Consider the following 19,532-nt stretch of genomic DNA (forward strand, 5'->3'; position numbering starts at 1 on the left):
GGGAGGCTACGTCACCCAAATGTGGGTGACACTTTTCTTATTCAATTTGAATAGGATTTTTAAACGGAATTTGATAGAATAGGCACTTAAATGTAAATATGGGCTATGTAGAATAAACAAAAAATCAAAAACAAAAAAATATAGTTTTTATACTATACTTTTAAACGGTTTATTTAGCTACTATACTGTAAATATGTTTGTATGTTTATCTGCAGGGTTGTCCCACATCAATATAAATTTAACCTCCTTCCTGTTGACCGATTGATCTGGAATTTGGAGCACGCCTTTATCTCTGCTGTCGTTATAAATCTGCGTATTCTATGCTCTTGAAAATCCAAGATGGTGGTCGCTACAAAATGGCGGACTACATGTTTATCAAAACCCCATCAATATGGGTATTAAATGAAAGGGCTTGACTAGTAGAACACAGTTATTTATGAGAAATGCAAATCCAAAATACCGCCATCACAAAATGGGACATTTCATCAATATGAATATCAAACGAAATGGCTTGACTAGTAGAACATTCTTATTTGTGAAAAATCACATTTTAAATGTACTGTTGAAAAATCAATATCTTTATGTCGTCTGTAGTAAGTTCTTCTAACATATCGTCCAGGTTTTCACTTGCGTATAGTTCCTCAATATCCTAATCGGAACTCGATGAGATAATACTCAAAACTTTTCTTCTAACGCTTCGCACTATTTCGTCGTTACTACTTTCCTCGCTTTCAGGTTTACTATTACGCCGTCCGGGGAACATTTTAAGGATGAACAAAAAAAACACATGTGTGTCTAAAAAAATATACATAATAAACATTTTGCTTTTTGGAATAAACAGGGGCTTCTCCGCGTTGCACAATTATTATTCTCATTCTCAGAAATAAACTTGCAACTTGCTTCTTCTTTTAGCTTTTCAACTACCCAGCGCAAAGAACGATGAAAACGAATTACGTGAAAAATCGTTTATGACGATTATTTTCCCACAAATGTGACATATGTTCTCACCATGTTATATTCACAGAATCTTTGCAATCGATTGAACAGAATATTCCATATTCTCCAATAAAATTGTAGTTATTCATCGCCATCGAATATAGTATATAAAGCAAGTACCTTCGGTTGAATGTTTTTCATTTATTATTATAATTTCCAACACTGTATAATTCACTGAAAACTTATTTTTATAAGTTTTCTAATCAGCAGTCAGTTGATTTCATTCGGATTTAACAGAAAAGGAGTCCTGAATCGAACCCGAATTCATTATTATCGTTGCCCGCTTATTTCTCTACTCGACCGAATCGCTCTGGGCGACGAAGGTGTTAAAGCCTGTATTTGTACCCCCTTTTGAAATGCGTGTTAGGTAAACACGTTCCGGATTGCAAAAACGCATGCGGCTACATAAATCAAAAACTTGAATTTCAACTTTTTCTACTATAAAGCTTTAAACTTGAAAGTTCAGTCGCCTCTAATATCTGTAATGCCGATTTCCCTAAGCTCCTTGATTTTGAAGTCCGTGTTGGAGAAACACAGGAAACATTGTATTCCGCTGTGGCTCTGCATGTTAGTTTTGATCGGTACAATTTGAGGAGCAAAAACGTGGAATTTAGCGCCTTTAGATAATGTTTGACATTTCACAATTATTCAATTGTTTCCCTCAAGAAAAATAAAATTTTATTTATTGTGATAGATGCGTATAATACTTCCTATCCATTACACACAACACCTTTGCGATCTATTAAGAAATGCTCGAGTTATTAGCACTCGAAATTTTTCGTTTTTCCTACATGTTGAGTGTTTAGATTTTCATTTTACCCCCCATATATGCATCTTAGAGTAGTCCTATCTAAAAAAATGAATGTATTGTATTCGAATGGCACTCATTGATGAAACAAATTGAAGCTATGAGATGTTAAAGCTAGGCCATCATGTGTAAGCAGTTAGCGGAGCTGTTGGTATATTTGTAAGCGTAACTGCTATGTCATTCGATTCGCAATAGAGAAGAAATTATGATATTCGTTGTGCTTGATCATATATTGCTGCTTCTAAGCACAGTTATCGTTTTTTTGACGTGGGACTACGTCTAACCGGCATATATGGAGGGTAAAATGAAAACCTAAACACAGAACATGCAGGAAAAAATGAAAGATTTCGAATGCTTATAGCTCGAACATTTCGTACTGGATAGGAGAGATGTTTGCATCACCTGATAGGGAATATTTCTACGCATCTATCGCAACTAACAAAATGTTGTTTTTCATTAGATAAACAATTGAATAACTGTAAAATATTAGGCGTTATCTAAACGCCCTAACTGCATCGTTTTGATTGGCCCGATTTACGGTTTCCCTAACACAGCCATCAAAACCAAGCAGCCTTGGGGAAATCGGCATTGCAAATACATGAAAGTAGGGGGACTTTTGTTCTCATCGAAAAATGTTCCCTAACACAGACTTTAAAACCAAGCAGTGAAATCGGCATTGCAAACACACGAAAGAGCCTAGAGGCGAGTGATCTGAAAAGTTTAAACCCTCTTAAAGCCAAAAAGATGAAGAAGAACACACGAAAGTAGGGGGAGCTTTTGTTCCCACCGAAATGTGTTCCCTAATAGAGATTTCTAAACCAAGGTGCCTGGAGAAATCGGTATTTCAAATTCATGCAAGTCGGGGGTATTTTTATTCCGACTGGAATGTGTTTCCCTAACACAGACTTCAAATCCATGAAGCGTGGGGAAATCGGCATTGCGAATTCATACAAATCGGGGGTATTTTTGTTCCGATTGAAATGTGTTTCCCTAACACAGACTTCAAAACCGAGGTTTCTGGGGAAATCGGCTCTGCAAATAAATGCAAACTGCGAGTACTTTTGTCCTTGCTTGCCTTTGTGCAGAGTGGAATATGTCTGTCCTAACATGATCTTCTAAACTTAGGAACCTGGGAAAATCGTGCTTCCCAGTTTCAAGCAAATTCGAGATTCGAGAAGTATGTACACTTTTGGGATGTAAACTTCAGAGGGAAATGTAAAATAAAATAATCGTTTGATAATTTTTTTTTGTCTTTATTGGAAAGATTTTCAGCCTTAGGCTGGTTCATCAAACGTTTGATAATTCTTCCGTACATATATTTTGTTCTAGTCATCATACCAAACGTAAAAGGTCCGTCATTAAATTTACTTGTAACGAAGAACAATCAATCACAATAAATGAATTGACTTTACACGGCATTTGTTCATTTTTTTCACTCACAGAGCAAATATATTGAACTCAATTGAATTTGGAAATTGTTTCATTCAATCAAGAATTTAATCAATACAAACGAATGATTGCTAAGTTAAGGTAGTTCCACGTCAACCTTGCGGTTATATCATAGATATAACCCACTTTTTTTTTTAATTTAATTTTTTTTATCGTTCTGAACGGACGTATGCGAAGTTGTTTGCATCAGAATGCATCCTCAGAATATGAACAAGGCAAACTGTGCGGTGCAGAACTTGCAATGACATAGAATAATTTTCATTTGCGATTTTCATCCTAGACAGAGACGAATGACCCTCGGAACAGAACAGTTTTCTATTCTAGTATCGCTTCAGTTAACGAGCAGCCAACACACCATTTGTTAACGCTAAATCCGACATTTCACTGAACTTTTGGCTGTCGAATACGAACGACACTTTTGGACACGTCAATTATATAGCTGACCCAGCAAACTTCGTCCCGCCCAAAATTTGTTTTTGTTATCAATACCTTCAAACATTCACGTTTTCTTACTAAGCGCAAGTTCATGAGTCCAATCGCAGAACTGTTCATTGATTGGTCTTCTAATCGCCCCCGTTGAAAAAATCCTAGTACTTCTACCAAAACTCATCATTATAATATCAGATTATTTTCAGACACAATTCTCTTTCAAGATTTGCAAATCTTGCAAAACCACTTGCAAATAACATGTTTCTCCGTTACATGGAATAAATGTTTGATACAGAAAATTTGATATAATAAAGACAGACCCCACCCATTTTCTCCCCTTAGAGAGAAGGGAGGAGTGTCTATTCACCATAGAAACGTTTCGTGCCCCCTAAAATCTTCACATGCCAAATTTGGCTCCATTTGCTTGATTAGTTTTCGAGTTATGCAGAAATTTGTGTTTCATTTTCTTTAGAGAGGGGGAGGTGGAGTGTCTAACCACCATAGAAACAATTTTTTTGTACCCTAAAACCTCCATATGCCTAATTTGGTTTCATTTGCTTAGTTAATTCTCGAGTAATGCAGAAATGTATGTTTCATTTGTATGGCAGCTCCCCCTAAGAGAGGAAGGAGGAGTATGTAACCACCATAGAATCTCTTTATTGCACCCTTAAACCTTCACATGCCATATTTGATTTCGTTTGCTTGATTAGTTCTCGAGCAATGCAGAAATTTGTGTTTCATTTGTATGGCAGCCCACCCTTAGAGAGATGGGTGGAGTGTCTAACCACCATAGAAACATTCATAGCACCCTAGAACCTCCACATGCCAAATTTCGTTTCATTTGCTTGATTAACTCTCGAGTAATGCAGAAATTTGTGTCTCATTGTATGACACGCTGACACGCTAAAAAAAATCTGCACCAATCGGTACTTTTTGACGAAAATCTGTACTCTGTACCGTACAGAAGTTGTACCAAAAATAAAGGAAAAATCTGTACCTTTCCCGATAAATCTGTACGTGTGGCAATACTGCTTGTTACATATACAACATTGTGACATGGCAAGTGGTTATTGCTTCGATGCTAAAACGCAATTTTCAGCAAGTTCTTCCACTACCGGCAGTTATTCGGACAAAGATAATTTTGACGAGAGAACGTAGGGGAAAATGCTCTTTGTGACAGCATTGAGGAAGTAAAAACAAGTTTTAAGTATGTTTTTTCTGATGATTCCAATTTTTCAAAGATAGTGAAATTGGAAAAGGTATGTTTTATTGATTCATGTGATAGAGAGATATATAAATAATGTTCATACAAAATTTTAAATAAATCCGTTCAGTGTAACTATCGTGCACGTCAGTTTAGAAAAAGTAGTTTCGAGAAAAACACGTCCAATGTTCTGAAACAATTACGTATTAGATTTAATACCGCGTCACTGAAATGATTATAACTCGGCAAAGAATAATAATTTCGAAAAATCCTTTTAAAGATATTGTAATTATAACGTAAAGGATTGAAATATGAAGAAAAAACAGATGGGTAATGTGGGTAATGTCAGGGACATATCCTGAGTGACGTAGAGCTACACAAAGGAGACAATCTATGGTTAATATAATTTTAGATATATTGTTTCATTTTATTCTTCTATATTAAGTATTATTTTTTCATGTATCACTTTTGAACGCATCGTTTTTTAATAACTCGTAATAACTTTTTTAATATACCTCACTGGTCATTTCGACCAGGCCATTTGCTGATGACAGCTATATTTTATCTGCATTCTATCTTGAATGTAAGCATGTCATTAATCAGGATTTACGAAGTCTTCTCTAGCGGAACTTACAAAAAAAACAAGTACATTATCTTCTGTTCGCCGAGAAAAGTACTTCCGCAAGCACCAGTTTTGGCTTTGAATAAAAAAAAAAGTTGAGGTTACTGAAAATCTCGACGTGTTATTGCAATTTTAAAACATTTGGCATCAAATGCATGAAACCCTGTTATTTTGATTGCTCCGTTTGCTTAGAACGATTTGAGGAACACAAATTGGCCCAATCAACACATAGTGCATTTGGGTTTGACATTAAACAATTATCTAATTGTTTATCAAAAAAAAAATGTTATTCAGAAATATTTCCTATCAATTTATGCAAACACTTTGCGATCTATTGAAAATTGCTCAAGTTACAAGCGTTCGAAAACTTCCTTTTTTCCAACTTGTTCTGTGCATAAATTTTTATTCTACCCCATATATCTTCTGGTTGGAAGTAGTTCTACGTCAAAACTTCGATTTACTCAAATTTCTAGACTAGAATACCCCCTTAATAATCAACGGTTCCGGATTTTTACCAAGTTCAATTTTTACAACTCGTTTGAAAGATATCCAGTTCATGGAACAAACGGCTCTTTTCAGGGCAAAAATTTGGAGTATTAAAAGAGAACTCAAATTTCCAATAATCACAGTTCTGGGTCAAGCTCCTGTCTGTGCCTGTAGGCACATAAACCCCTCTGCATTTTTAGTTGAATCTCTAATAACGTCCAAAAAATCGTAGCCTTTGAAAAGACAGTTTGAGAATTTTGAGCTACCATTTTTAAAATTCTCAAAAGACTACGAGTTTTTGGACGTTTTCGGGGTTCGATTCATGCATTAAATGCATTTGTAGCGGACTCGCGATATGCGGTCGGCTAATTTTGCTGTTGTTAAAGGTTTTCAAAAAAACAACTTCATCACATTCCATGATTCGATATAGGAAACCTTTTCCTCAATTTTTCAATTGCATACAAATGCTCTACAAAACATTTTTTGTGTTATATTGAACAAAAAATCCAATACTGCTTGCAAAGATTTGTGGATAATGAGGGTAAAATCGTCAGTTGCTTGTTTGGTAATATGTATAACAATACACCATTGATGCCGTATTGGTGACTAACCTTAGGTTTGAAGAGTTTCATGTCTTTTGAATCACTCTGTACTTCAATAAAGCTGTTTTAAGTTTCTTTTATATTTCATAATATAAATAAAATAGAAATCGTTCTCTCGGTATCCATTCGGCCGTCGTTTGTGCGCAGGTAACAACTTTAACCCCACACTAAAAATAATCAATTTTACATTTTTTTTCTTATGATTCATATTTTAAATTTTTGTAGCAAAAACCTTTTGCCATTTTGACAACCAGTTGAGCCATAATATTCTTCGAAAAGCGAGGATTGTGGTGGTATGTGGACGCATGAAATGGGTACATTCCTTAGGGTGACCACTGCACCTCCTTCCCCTATCCTGTTTGTAAGAATTTTGGAATATTTCGATGAACAAAATTAGAATATTTTGGAAACTTCAATTCCTTTGTAGATGACGTTTTTATCACATATAAAGCACGCTATTTTCTGAAGATGACTATAACTGGTGGGTGGTCTAATCTTAGAACTAACTGGAATTGCACTAATTGGTGACACCATAGTGCGAAAAGCATTATCGCCTCTCTGTTTTAATCCAGTGTTCTCCTAGCAGTTAAGCTGCATTTCGTCGGTCATTATTGTCACTCAAATGTTTTATTTTCAATTTGAGGAATCAGGTTTTTCTCTGTTAGGAAAACGCCGGGGAGAACTTTGATGCAAATTCAGGTTCACTAAAACTCATTTGCGTGTATACCCAATCAAATGCAAAACGAAACCACATTAAAACCACAGATGTTTGCTAATACCTCTCCAATTGTTTCAACATTCACAAAACAAATTTTCAAGTGCCCACCATAAGTAACTTCGAAGGTTACTGTCAACCACCAAATTTAATTATGAAAAAAAAGGTAACACACCGACCAAACAAGTTTAAACTCCGATATCTAGCGGTCGGTCAGCACAGCAGCGTACTTTATCTACCTGCCAAAAAAGTAAAAAGTTCAAATCTAAGGTTACAACATGCCGATCCAATTCGATTGATCGCGTCGTGATTTTTGACTAACCGAACAAATAACGGGCTTCGGTGGAATAGGTAGTATTTTTATTGATCCAGAAAACTGGTCGCCCCCCGGTTTGGACACGTGATGATAGAAGGTTCGCACAAGCGGACCGAAACTGGTCATAATAAATATATATATATATAGATATTTGTAGTTTTAGTTCCATGGACAGCAAAAAGGGTGTTTTTTGTCACAAAGAGTGAGAGGGATCTGAGATTTTGCGTGTTGAAAATTATTTTTTGTTTATTTGTTTGTCGGAATTAAATCGTCGTGAGTTATGGGAAGCTGTTTTCCGGCTGTTATGAGTCGTAACAAACGCGTTTTGTGGAAATCAGAGTGTCAAATCATACTAAGCTTGAAAGGGAACCATTTTCGGGAATATAAATTGAAACAGGTTCTTTTAGCACAGAAACTAGAAAGGTTTGCAAAATTCCAAGTCAGAAACGGCGCAATTTGATTTCCCGTGGCTTTGGGATGAAAGCGGCTGATTTCCGGTTTGTTGCGTTATTCCCTGATTGAAAACAGGAACAGGTTTGCAGTTATTTGCACCCAGACATTTACGTCAGAATACGGCTAATATTAGCGTATTTTGGGATCGATTTAATATGACACAAGCAAGCCACAAACTCGGTTGAGGTTCATTAAGTTTGTGAAAAGAAATTCATCGCAAGATGAAATATTTTAACAATTTCCCTGGGTTAAAGTTCCAGGGTCAATAAAATCCGCAGTTAGATAACTGATGGAAAGATAAGAAATTGTTGAAACTGAAAAACCATTACCCAATGCGTAAATTAATCAACTTTCTCACGGTACCACTTCCATCGCAGCGAGTAAGACCATTGAATGGATGACGCTGCAAAAAACTGCATAGATTCATCTAATTATTTCATAACGAAAGTTTATCCGGCGATGTAAAGCTTGAAAGATGATAGCGTCGTCCGTCGTAAGTTGTTGTGTTGGGTGGAAACGGTTTGAAGGACGTTTAAAGCCCGAGTCCGTTTCGGTGGGATTGATGAATTATGGTAATAAACGATTTTATATCCAAATGTCACAAGTGATTTCGAGATGCTGTATTTTTTTCTGTTGTCTGCCGTGGATTGATCTCAGCAACCTTGAAAGCAATCGAGATACGTATTTTTTACGGTTATATGAGGTCGGATTGTTTCTAGATGGTTCCGGTGGATTTAACGTCAGTCTGTTAGCTCGAGATACTCACTCACATTATCATTCCTGAGATTTGACAAGCACTATGTTTGTTTTGTCCCCGCAAGGTGTTAATTTTTGAATTGCATCTCTAATAAAATTAAGCTGCTAAATTTGCGTTCATAAAAGCTGAAACATCGGAATATTCGCTGGTGACGGAAAATGAGATAGAAGATGCAGTGGGGCTTCAAAAGAGTATGTTAATTGGATGGTGATTTTTCGGGAAAAGTATGTGAAGGCAACGGTTGGGCAAGGTCATTCCCAAAATACTGGGTTGTCCGGAATGTTCGTGACGCAAACATCTCACAAAGATGCAGATGGTTATGTTAATCGCGTCAATTTGACACACGATTTGACCGGAGAGCATTTTGAGAATTCTCCGGGCGAGGAGGCGATCTGGCGTAGTGGTAACATCCATGCCTCTCACGCTGAAGGTCACGAGTTCAATTCTCACTCCCGACATTCTTCCAAAAATGAAAGTAAAAGTGACGAACCAGCCAAATGAGTTGAAAATCTACGAGATAACCGCTAGGTTGACGTGGGACTACCCATCTTGCACATTGATTTTGAAGTCTGTGTTGGGGAAACCGTACATCGAACCAATACAAAAGTGGTAGTTAGAGTGTTCAGATAACACTGAACATTTCACAGTTGTTCAATTGTTTATCTCATGAAAAATAACATTTTATGCGTAGAAATATTTCCTATCAATTGATGCAGAAATGTAATGGGAAATGTTCGAGTTATAAGCATTCGAGATCTTTCATTTGTTCCTGCATGTTCTGTGTTTAAGTTTTCATTTTACCCCCATATATTCCGGTTAGACGTAGTCCCACGTCAAAACAAAAATACCGAATGTCACAAATGCTCTTCATTCGGAACGCAACTCGAAATTTGTGATACGCTGAATAACCAGGTTACTTTTGACGTAGGGCTACGTCTATCATTCAGGATGCCGAATCAGAAAACAGTTAACGTTTTTATGAAATAAATACTAATTTGGCTGCGAACTGATTCTGACGATTTGCATACCAATCGAATCGAAAATTCTCTAAGATTCTTTTGATATGTTATGCATTACAATACCATAGTCTTTAAATTGTTTAAATTGATGAAAAATTGGAAGTATTCCCATACATTTGTTCTGTCCATTTGTGAACTTCCCTAACCATGCTGTCAAGAACGGGCAACTTATGCAGCCACGAGAATCAGTAGGTTGACAATTTCCATTTTAGGGTTGTCCGAAAAATCAACTTTTTCTATTTGTTTTTCCAAATATGACTTTTTTCAAAAATTCATAACTTTTGAACTACTAGACCGATTCAGATGATCGACATATCAAATTAAAGCCAATCTATTTTGGAAAAATACTACATCTGCAGAAAATTCGAATTCTGTTCTCGTTATTATTGATTGTATTCGTTTCTATCGTTTTCATAGTCTCGGGACCGAGGGCGCTATATTTTATTTATATTTTTTTCTGAAAAGCTGAAGATTTTTCACATAACATATGTCGAAACCAGAGAGGCGTTTTTTTTCGTTTTTGAGTTATGATTTTTCAAATTTTTCTGCAGGTATAGTATTTTTTTTTAAGTGATTGACTTCAATTTGATATGTCGGGGGTCTCCGTAGCCACATTGGTTGCGCGTTCGCTTAGTAAGCGATCGATCGTGAGTTCAAAACTCAGGGCCCTCATTGACCATCTTTGTGTTGTTACAGAATAGCTACGTCCACGCAACAATCATCAGCGATGGAGATCGATCCACGGTCGAAATAAGATCGATTCATCCATACAACTGCTCTGCTCTGCCAGACACATCGGGCTACTGTTCTATAAATAACTCAACAATGATCAAACAACTATCTCCGCTGTCCGGTGGTCCAACTGGATAATGGAAGAACAGAAATAATACCCTTACGCCTAAATGGCTACTGTGTGAATGTACCATATGTAATGGTATAGAAGGAATACTGGCGAATGGCAACTGTGTAATGTGCTATTTATAGATATGATAACCATGTGACATGTACACGATTAAAATTCGGCTCTGTTACAGCTAAAATGCTAATGAGCCTTAAATAAATAAATGGGATAAAAAAAAAAATTTGATATGTCGATCATCTGAATCGGTCTAGTAGCTCAAAAGTTATGAATTTTTGAAAAAAAGTCATATTTGGAAAAAAAAATAGAAAAAGTTGATTTTTCGGACAACCCTAAAATGGAAATGGTCACCCTAATGAAAAAATAAAAAAAAATAGGGCTCAAATGCTTTGCAATAAAGAACAAAACTACCAATTTTCACGAAAATCTGAGAACCACTATATCGGTTTGGCATGGAATGGCTGATATAGAACTTGGTCTATTAAAAAAATATAGAACATGCAAATAAAATGGATTTTTTTCGTAATTATTGATTGTAGTCTTTTTTTTATTGTTTTCATGGCTTAGAGGCCGCTATATTTTTTTATATTTTTTTCTTGAAGGCTGAGATTTTTTACATTACATATCTCGATATCAGAGATGCTATTTTTTCGTTTTTGAGATATGGTTTTTTCAAAGTTAACCGATGATTGGAAAACAAAAATTTTTTCCCTTTTTTCACTACAAAAATTCGTAACTTTTGAACTGTTGTATTAAAATTTCGTTTTTGTAATTATTGATTGATTTAGTTTTTCATAGTTTTCTCGGTTAAAGATAACGGGCGCTACATTTATCTTAATTTTTTCTGGTTTTTTTTGAGTTATTATTTTGCAAATTTAACATGTTTTAAGTCTTCGTTCAATATTCCTATGTGACAAGACTAGAATCCAATCTTCCCTCAAGTTTGATATTTTTTCAAAAAAGTTAGGTTATTGGCTTCAATTTAATATGTCGATCGTCTAAATCGGTTGAGTAGTTGAAATGATGTGAATTTCTACAAAAACTCTTTTTTTGGGTAAAAGGGGAACATGGTTTTTCGAACCACCGGTTAACTTTTAAAAATCATATCTTGAAAACGAAGGAAAGCATCTCTGTTATCGAGATATGTTATGTAAAAAATCCTCAGCTTGAAAGCAAAAATAATTTAAAAATATAACGCCAAACCCATGAAAACTACAAAAAACGACTACAATCAATAATTGCGAAAATGTGAAACGGGTCTTATATTTTGCGATATGGAAACTACCACTTTTCATGGAAATCTGAAAACCACTATATCGGTTTCTTTTCATTTCGCTTTGGTCGAAACAGAATTTCATCGTATAGGAGCTTCATCGCCCACAAATCCAATACCAAAAGAGTAATGTTTCAACCAAGCTCATTTAATACAAGCTATCGAAGCTTGTTGATAGTGCGTCAATCTGCGGTACCAAATGCCGGTGGTTGTATAACACCGCGCAATGGTTGATAATGAGACGCAACCGATGATAGTGCTCATCGCACTGAGCATGCGTATAATGAACGAATAATAACAGACCCGGGAGGCTTCTCAATTAACGATATCTGAATGGATTATTATCGAAGATAATTAATATCTCTGATCATTGGCTCATGCGGAGTGGGTTTGATAAATAGTGATCACGTCGTGGAGTTTTGGTTCCAATTTCGTTCGATGATCACTAGCAGCATTCCCCACTATGTTGTGGTTGGATAGTTCTTTTAATTATGTATTTGAGTCATTTTGGACATTTTTGTACGAATTATGTGTATGCCATCAATGAAAACAAATGGTTATCGGAAGGGGCCAAGTCTGGTGAATGAGTCGCATGAGGTAGCTATTCCCAATTGAGTAGCTCACAAATTTCTCTGACCGATCTTGCTCTTTACGACGAGGCATTGTCATCAATAAAACATCACTTTGTTTCGACTTTTCTGATCCAGTGGTATTTTGAGCAGAGCACGGATTAATTTGATCGCTTGCTTTCGGTAATATTTACTATTAGGCGTCATTTTCTGTGGTTCGTTAAAAGAGTGCCCGATCATTTTTCAAATCTGTGTAAATTTGTTATATCAAATGAAAGATGAGTTTGCAAAAAATAAAATATATCGTAAAAGAAAGGGCTTGATCAGTAGAACACAGTTACTCATGAAAAATGCAAATCCAAATGGGCGCCACCAGAAAATGACGTCCGCAATAACAAAATAACCACTTACTTTTTTATACGGTTTCATTCAACTTGACCTGTTTGTATATCTGTAGGGTTCCCACATTAATAGAAATTTTTCACCGTTCCTTCTGACTAATTGATCTGAAATTTGGAACACATCTTTAACTCTGCTGTTAATATATCCATTATCTTGTAAAATCCAATTTGAACGTCGCTATAAAATGGGCTTGGTTTAGTCCTACGTCTTTCCGGTTATGTCCCCGACATAACCCACCCGTATTTTTTTTCTAAACTATAGATAAGTATTTAGCGAACAGTATGTTGACGTTTTATATAATAATTATATAGTATAATTCACGAAAGAGATTCTCAACGTCGTGACTATTATTTTATTTTTCCAGACTAATAACCTTTTGTTCTGTACCGTTATTCATAAAAGCTCCGTATTGGTTTATGAACAGGTTTACCAGACATTAGCATTCACTCTGAAAAAGTATAAATTAATATATTTTTTTTATCCCATTTATTTATTTGTTAGGCTCATTAGCATTTTAGCTGTAACAGAGCCGGGTTTATTCGTGTACATGTACATATGTTTATGTTTCTTTAAATTGTAAATTACACAGTAGTTAATAGTAGCCATTTAGGCGTTAAGTTTTCTGTTCCATTACATTATGGTAAATTACACAGTAGTAGCCATTTAGGCGTAAGGGTATTCTTTCTGTTCTTCCATTGTTCAGCAGACCAGACAGCGGAGACAGTTGATATTGATCATTGTTGGTTTATCTATAGAACAGCAGCCCGATGTTTCTTGCAGAGCAGAGCAGTTGTATGGATGAATCTATCTTTGTTCCACCGTGGATCGATTTCCATCGCTGATGATGGTTGCGTGGACGTAGTTATCCTATAACAAACACAAAGATTGTCAATTGAGGGCCCTGAGTTTGAACTCACGATCGATCGCTTGGTAAGCGAACGCGTAACCAAGTGGCTACGAAGACCCTCTAAATTAATATATGATTGCATAAAATATAACATTAGTACGGCTCCTTGCTGTGGCGACTGCAAACATACATACGACCGCAAAGGGTTAATCGACTCGTAGAACATATTTTATCTTTTGCAGACACATTTTTTAATTGATAAATAATTTTACACCTTTTTCTAATGAACAATTTACTTTGATAAATTTTTGTTCTGTTACTGTTACAATTATCAATCTCTATATTATGTGACCGATATAAGTATTTTATATGATAGGAATGCTTTGAGTTTCGCCTTAAGTTTAATAACAGATGTATGAATTCTATGAAAATGAATTTCGACCGAAATTCATATGTTCAACAGCATGAACATATAATTATGAAATAGATTCTGATGTTGCACATGTTGCGGTTTGTTATGTTCTGCACTTGGGGTTCTTGAAATATATCCGCTTTTCATCCCTAGCCACAATCTTTGATATAACCGCAAGGTGGACGTTGGACTAACGTTGGCTAAGCAATTAATAAGTAACAAGCAGACAAATTTTAGACATTTCATCTTTCGAATAAAGTTATTATCATACCACTTCGTATAGCCGGAAAAGAATTATTAACGCTCAAAGGGGGAATCGATTCCTCCTCGGAAGCACCCAGCGCAAATAGTACCCCCTCTCCAAGCCCCGACAATTCGAATCATTGATGATCCGGAGCAGGATTATTAACGCTTGAGAAGGAATTGATTCCTCCTCGGAAAAAATAAGACTCCCTTTCAAACAATTCCAACTTCCCAACAACGACGATTGGTTACGGCATTCGCAAACAAATAATTTTATAACGTGTGTGCCAGTTTATATATAGTTTCAAAAGCCTGTTTTCAAAGCAGTTTTAAAGCTATTGAAACAAATTTTCAGGTCAATAATTCACAATCATATAACTCTTGGACGTTTTGTCTTTCGAATGAAATGGTTATCATACCACTCCGTTCAGCCGACAAAGAGGTATTAACGTTCAAAACCTTGCACTCCAGCGTCGCTCTCTTGTTTTCGAAACATTGAACTTACACTCGGTACAGAAATGAAAGACGTAGTGCCACGTCAAAACGTTTGATGGGTCAACATTTATTTTGTATTGCGAGTTGATGTTAAGTTGGTTTTGTTGGTGGCTTTTTCCCGTTCCCCGTTTCTCATATCTAAATTACTACCTCCAAACTCCTTGAGCCACTTATAACATTTATTGCGGTCTGCCGATGCGGAAGCGGTTTTTTTTAGTTTATAGCGACAATTGATTATGTTTTCAGAACGTAGTTCGTAACCATAACATCGACAATTTTTAACACAAAAAAGAATGGGTGGGTTATATTTATGATATATTTATGAACCACAAGGTTGACGTGGGACTATCGTTGGCTTGGTAATCATTTGTTTGTATTGATTAAATGAAATAATTTTCGAATTCAATTGAATTCAACATATTTGCTGTGTACGTAAAGAATTTGAACAAACGCTATGTAATGTAAGGCACTTTGGTTTTGATGGCTGTGCTAGGGAACATACTTCGATGGAAATAAAAATTCCCTCAACTTGCATGTATCTACAAAGCGGATTTCCCCAGGCACCTTAGTTAGGATGACTCTGTTAGGGAACATACTTCGATGGGAACAAAAATATCCCCCTCCCCCATTTGCATGTATTTGCAAAGCGGATTCCCTCTGGTACATTGATTTTGAAGTCTGTGTTGGGAAAACCGTAAATCGGACCAATCAAAACGTGGCAGGTAGGGCCTCTAGATAGCGCTCAACATTTCACATTTGTTCAATTGTTTATCTCATGTAAATAACATTTTATTCTTGTGATAGATGCGTAGAAATATTTTCTATCAATTGATGCTAACATCTTTCCGATTTATTGAGAAATGTTTGAGTTATAAGCATTCGAAATATTTAATTTTTTCCTACTTGTTCTGTGTTTAGGTTTTCATTTTACCCCCCAAATATTCCGGTCTACGTCTAGCCTTACATCAAAAATAGGCTGCACGAAATTTTTGATATTTTGAATTGGAGATTGTTGACAGATGTCAAAAATATAAAATATGACGATCAATATAATTTTTAACCATTTACATTAGTACGGCTAACAATAAATTTGTGAATTTTGGTGTTCATATGCATACACCTGGTAGTGTTGTAGAATGAGATTGAATTGCAGTAATAAACGTTTTTGGTATTCATATTTTGAGGAGCTTTAAATAGATGCCAAAAGGCAACATTAAAGAAAACAATTTCATTTCCACTATCTTAGATGTAAGTCTGGTCGTCTTCGGGGATGTATAGGATTCCGGATGTCCGAAAGCAACTCATACCGTATGTAAAAAAAGTTTTAAAAAAGTATACTTCAATCTAAGTGTGTTTTACAAAGTTTTAGTGTGTACTCTGCAATTTTTTCGAATGTAAACATTGTGTCTAACGGGTGTTAAATAAAAAATGAGAATTTTTTCAATACCTTTCAGTAACGCGTAAAATTTTCTTTCTCCAAGAAAATTGCTCTTTGGGCTCCCTAGAAACAGTAGGCGTGTTTGGTTTTGCTAGTTTGAATTTAGTCAAAGCAAAGATGGCGTCGAAACAGCACGTGCTCCGCGAACGCATTGTACGGTTCTACGAAACGCATTTCCAGCAAGGAAAAAAATTCACGGTGGCACATTTTAAGGAAGAAAATGTACCTGTCAGTACGGTATATCGTATCTTGGGTTCCCTGAACTTAGAGCGGAATTTTTCAAGCGAAAACTACCAGCCAGTACAAAAGCTAAAGTTGAGGCGCAGATATACGTTCCAAGAAAACGGCGATCCGAGGCACACCTCAAAGCTGGTTTCGCAGTGGTTCAAGGATAAGCATATCAAGGTTATGGAGTGGTTTCTCGACCTCAATCTGATCGAGCATCCCTGGTCAATTTTGAAAATTAGGCTCCAGGAGCAAATACCAACAAGCATCCTGCAATTGCGGCAGGTAATCTCAACTAAATGGGACAAAATCACTTAATTTTTCACTGGGGGTGGATTAACTCCAGTTACATATTCTTCTACTGTTTGACGGAGTATTTTCGAACTCACTAGCTTTGTTGGTCTTTCCATTTCTGCTACAATAACCTCTCCTCATACTAAATTCTTCATCTCAACAAGCGCAACGATATCACTGAAGCCACTTCTAGTTAGGATAGTCCATAGTCCAGTTGGTTTTGCCCTTCGCAGCACCAGAATGATCTTATGTTTCACTAAAACTAGCATAACTCGTCAATAAATAATTCCGAAAACCGGAAAACTCAGTTTAGGCTCGTTAGGTAGGCAGCTAAATTTTATTGCTGTTACTAGAGTTTATCTTTTATGAAAATATAATTGGCGATACTCTTGGCAGGTCGCTGATCTTTGTTGGCGCAGGTCGTGTCTGTCGCCGTTTTAGGAAATATCCATTTCCGCTTGATGTGTGAATATCACTCAACATTTATCATTTATTAATTTTGCATATGCAAATTTGTCAATTTTGAAACTACTACGGAAACCTTGGTCACACACATAAGGAAATGATCCCCGACGTCGGATGCATTTTGATTAACGACGCGAATATCCATTTTTTTTGCACTCTCAACTTCCTTGGAGCAAAAAAAAGAACTCAACAATTTTTCGATCCGTTTTTGTTTAGAATCAAAATAAAACATATGATTCATACTCTGTGGAAGAAGTTCCGCGTGTTCAAAAACTTATAACTCAAATTGTTACCAATGTCAACAGTGTCAAATCCACTCACATGCCCACTCTCCCATCTCCTTCAGCTTAATTCCGGACCCGATCAGTTTCGGTCCGACAAAATTCTCGTAAATCCATGGGAACACCTTCCGCAGCAGCTGGATCGATACGATGAAGACACACACTCCGCTGACGATGTCGTAAACGTCGACCATTTTTCTCCTTGCTGGCTGAATTTTGGTAATCCTTTGAACTATCCTTTGGTTGTGATAAATTACGAGAAAAACACGGTTAGACTACGGACACTGTTCGAATGATCCTCAGACAAATCAAGATTGTCTGTTCCCGAATTACATTGACGCACACGATTCAGAGCATGAACAAGGTAGAGGCGCTGTCGACACGACCCGATAACAGTGAAGCGCGATTGTAAACTACGCGAATGACCAACGCGTGGAAGCCACGGCGCCGCGACGACAATCACAAGCACAGCTAAACTTTCTTTTGCGTGAACGCTTTATAGTATCCGCTGCTTGTAGGTGTTGTTATCAAAGCACTACTATACGCAAAGAACCCGATCTCCGAAACCGATCGACCTCACTCGGGCAAAGCTATGAAATCACTAAACCTGAACCGGCTCGCACCCGAAACACGATCCGATTTTAGTTTACTTGTCCGAGATTCACCGAGCAAATAACAACCGTAGGGAAACGCGGAAAAATCAATCAAAATGCAGTCGCGTCCAGTGCCTAATGAAAGTGCCGAGAGAGAAAGAGTAAGAGTGAGACAATAGGTCACCATATGCATTCACACACACTCGAACACATACGCGCCCGGAACGTGCATAATCGATGTTAATTTACACACTTTTCAACATTTTGCTTTCTATTTTATTCACGAAAAAAAAAGAAAGTGAAACAATGCTCCTCACCACCAAGTAGAAGAAAGAGATGACAAACTCCGCACAATAATCCGCGAAAACCGTTGCCGGTGTTTTGTTTTTTTTTGTAGGTGTAGACGGAAAAGACCTTTTCTGTTTGGCGTTTGAGGTTACGTCACCTGGCTGGATGGCATGTAGAAGAGAGGCACCTACTCAAACTATCTCTCTTCTCCGGTCGATAAATTGTTGCGAACTGACGGCGCTATCACGGCTAGGACCCACCATTGGCACCGCGACAATGTTGTGACGACACGACGACGACGACGACGACGACAATGTTGATATAATTTCCCCTACTTTCATTCAATTGTGCGGATGACACGATGACGATTCTTATTGGTGTGGAATGTTGGTGTTTCCAGCCTAGTATTGGAAAGAGGTTTTCGAATTTGGATTCCATGTTTTAGATTGCATTGCAAAAAAAAAACATGGAAATTTTGACAAATGATCCCACAAATTCAACCAAATAATATCAACAAAAAGAAAGTCATGCTATGCAGGAAGAAGACACACACAGCCCAGCGTTGCCAAAGTTCAATTTTAAATTGGATTCTTCCAGTTTTTTTTCTCGATTCAGTTATTCAGTTAAACCCTAAAATCTTCCAGTTTTTTGGAATATCGTCCAGTTTTATCCAGTTTTTCATATATTGCCCTAGTTTTATCCATTTTATGTAAAATAAATTTACAAATGATAAATGAGGGGCTTAGAATGTAAGGGGTGTAAGTGACTTGATCGATTTCTCTTCATCAACTTTTTCTTCAGTTAATAACTCAACTGCAAAAACGTTCCAATTTGAGTTTGCTATAGAATCCGATAGATGAGGCTCTGACCTGTCTTCCGCATTGTCAAATACAGCTGGGAATGTATTTGCAGCTAAGTTATGACCAAAAGAGAGAGTCGATGTAGAGAAATCGATGAAATCACTTACACCCCTTTTATTCTAAGCCCCTCAA

The 19,532-nt window shown here is 36.6% G+C and overlaps 1 protein-coding gene across 2 annotated transcripts in view; it reads right to left on the reverse strand.

Annotated features, from left to right (window-relative positions):
* The window catches only part of LOC129762430 (very-long-chain 3-oxoacyl-CoA reductase), a 31,463-nt gene extending 12,625 nt beyond the window's left edge, over positions 1–18,838 (reverse strand). Inside the window, exons 1-2 of one of the 2 annotated variants that reach the window (XM_055760666.1) lie at positions 18,698–18,838; positions 17,700–17,896 (exon numbers count right to left, since the gene is read on the reverse strand). In XM_055760666.1, the coding sequence (XP_055616641.1) occupies positions 17,700–17,853 (154 nt within the window). In that variant the 5' untranslated portion in view covers positions 17,854–17,896; positions 18,698–18,838. Of the gene's footprint in view, positions 1–17,699; positions 17,897–18,569 lie in introns of both variants that reach the window. The other variant, XM_055760665.1, reaches the window with a different exon arrangement.
* Positions 18,839–19,532: the final 694 nt, after the last annotated feature.

This window comes from Toxorhynchites rutilus, chromosome 1 (assembly GCF_029784135.1).
Source record: "Toxorhynchites rutilus septentrionalis strain SRP chromosome 1, ASM2978413v1, whole genome shotgun sequence".
Classification (NCBI taxonomy): domain Eukaryota; kingdom Metazoa; phylum Arthropoda; class Insecta; order Diptera; family Culicidae; genus Toxorhynchites; species Toxorhynchites rutilus.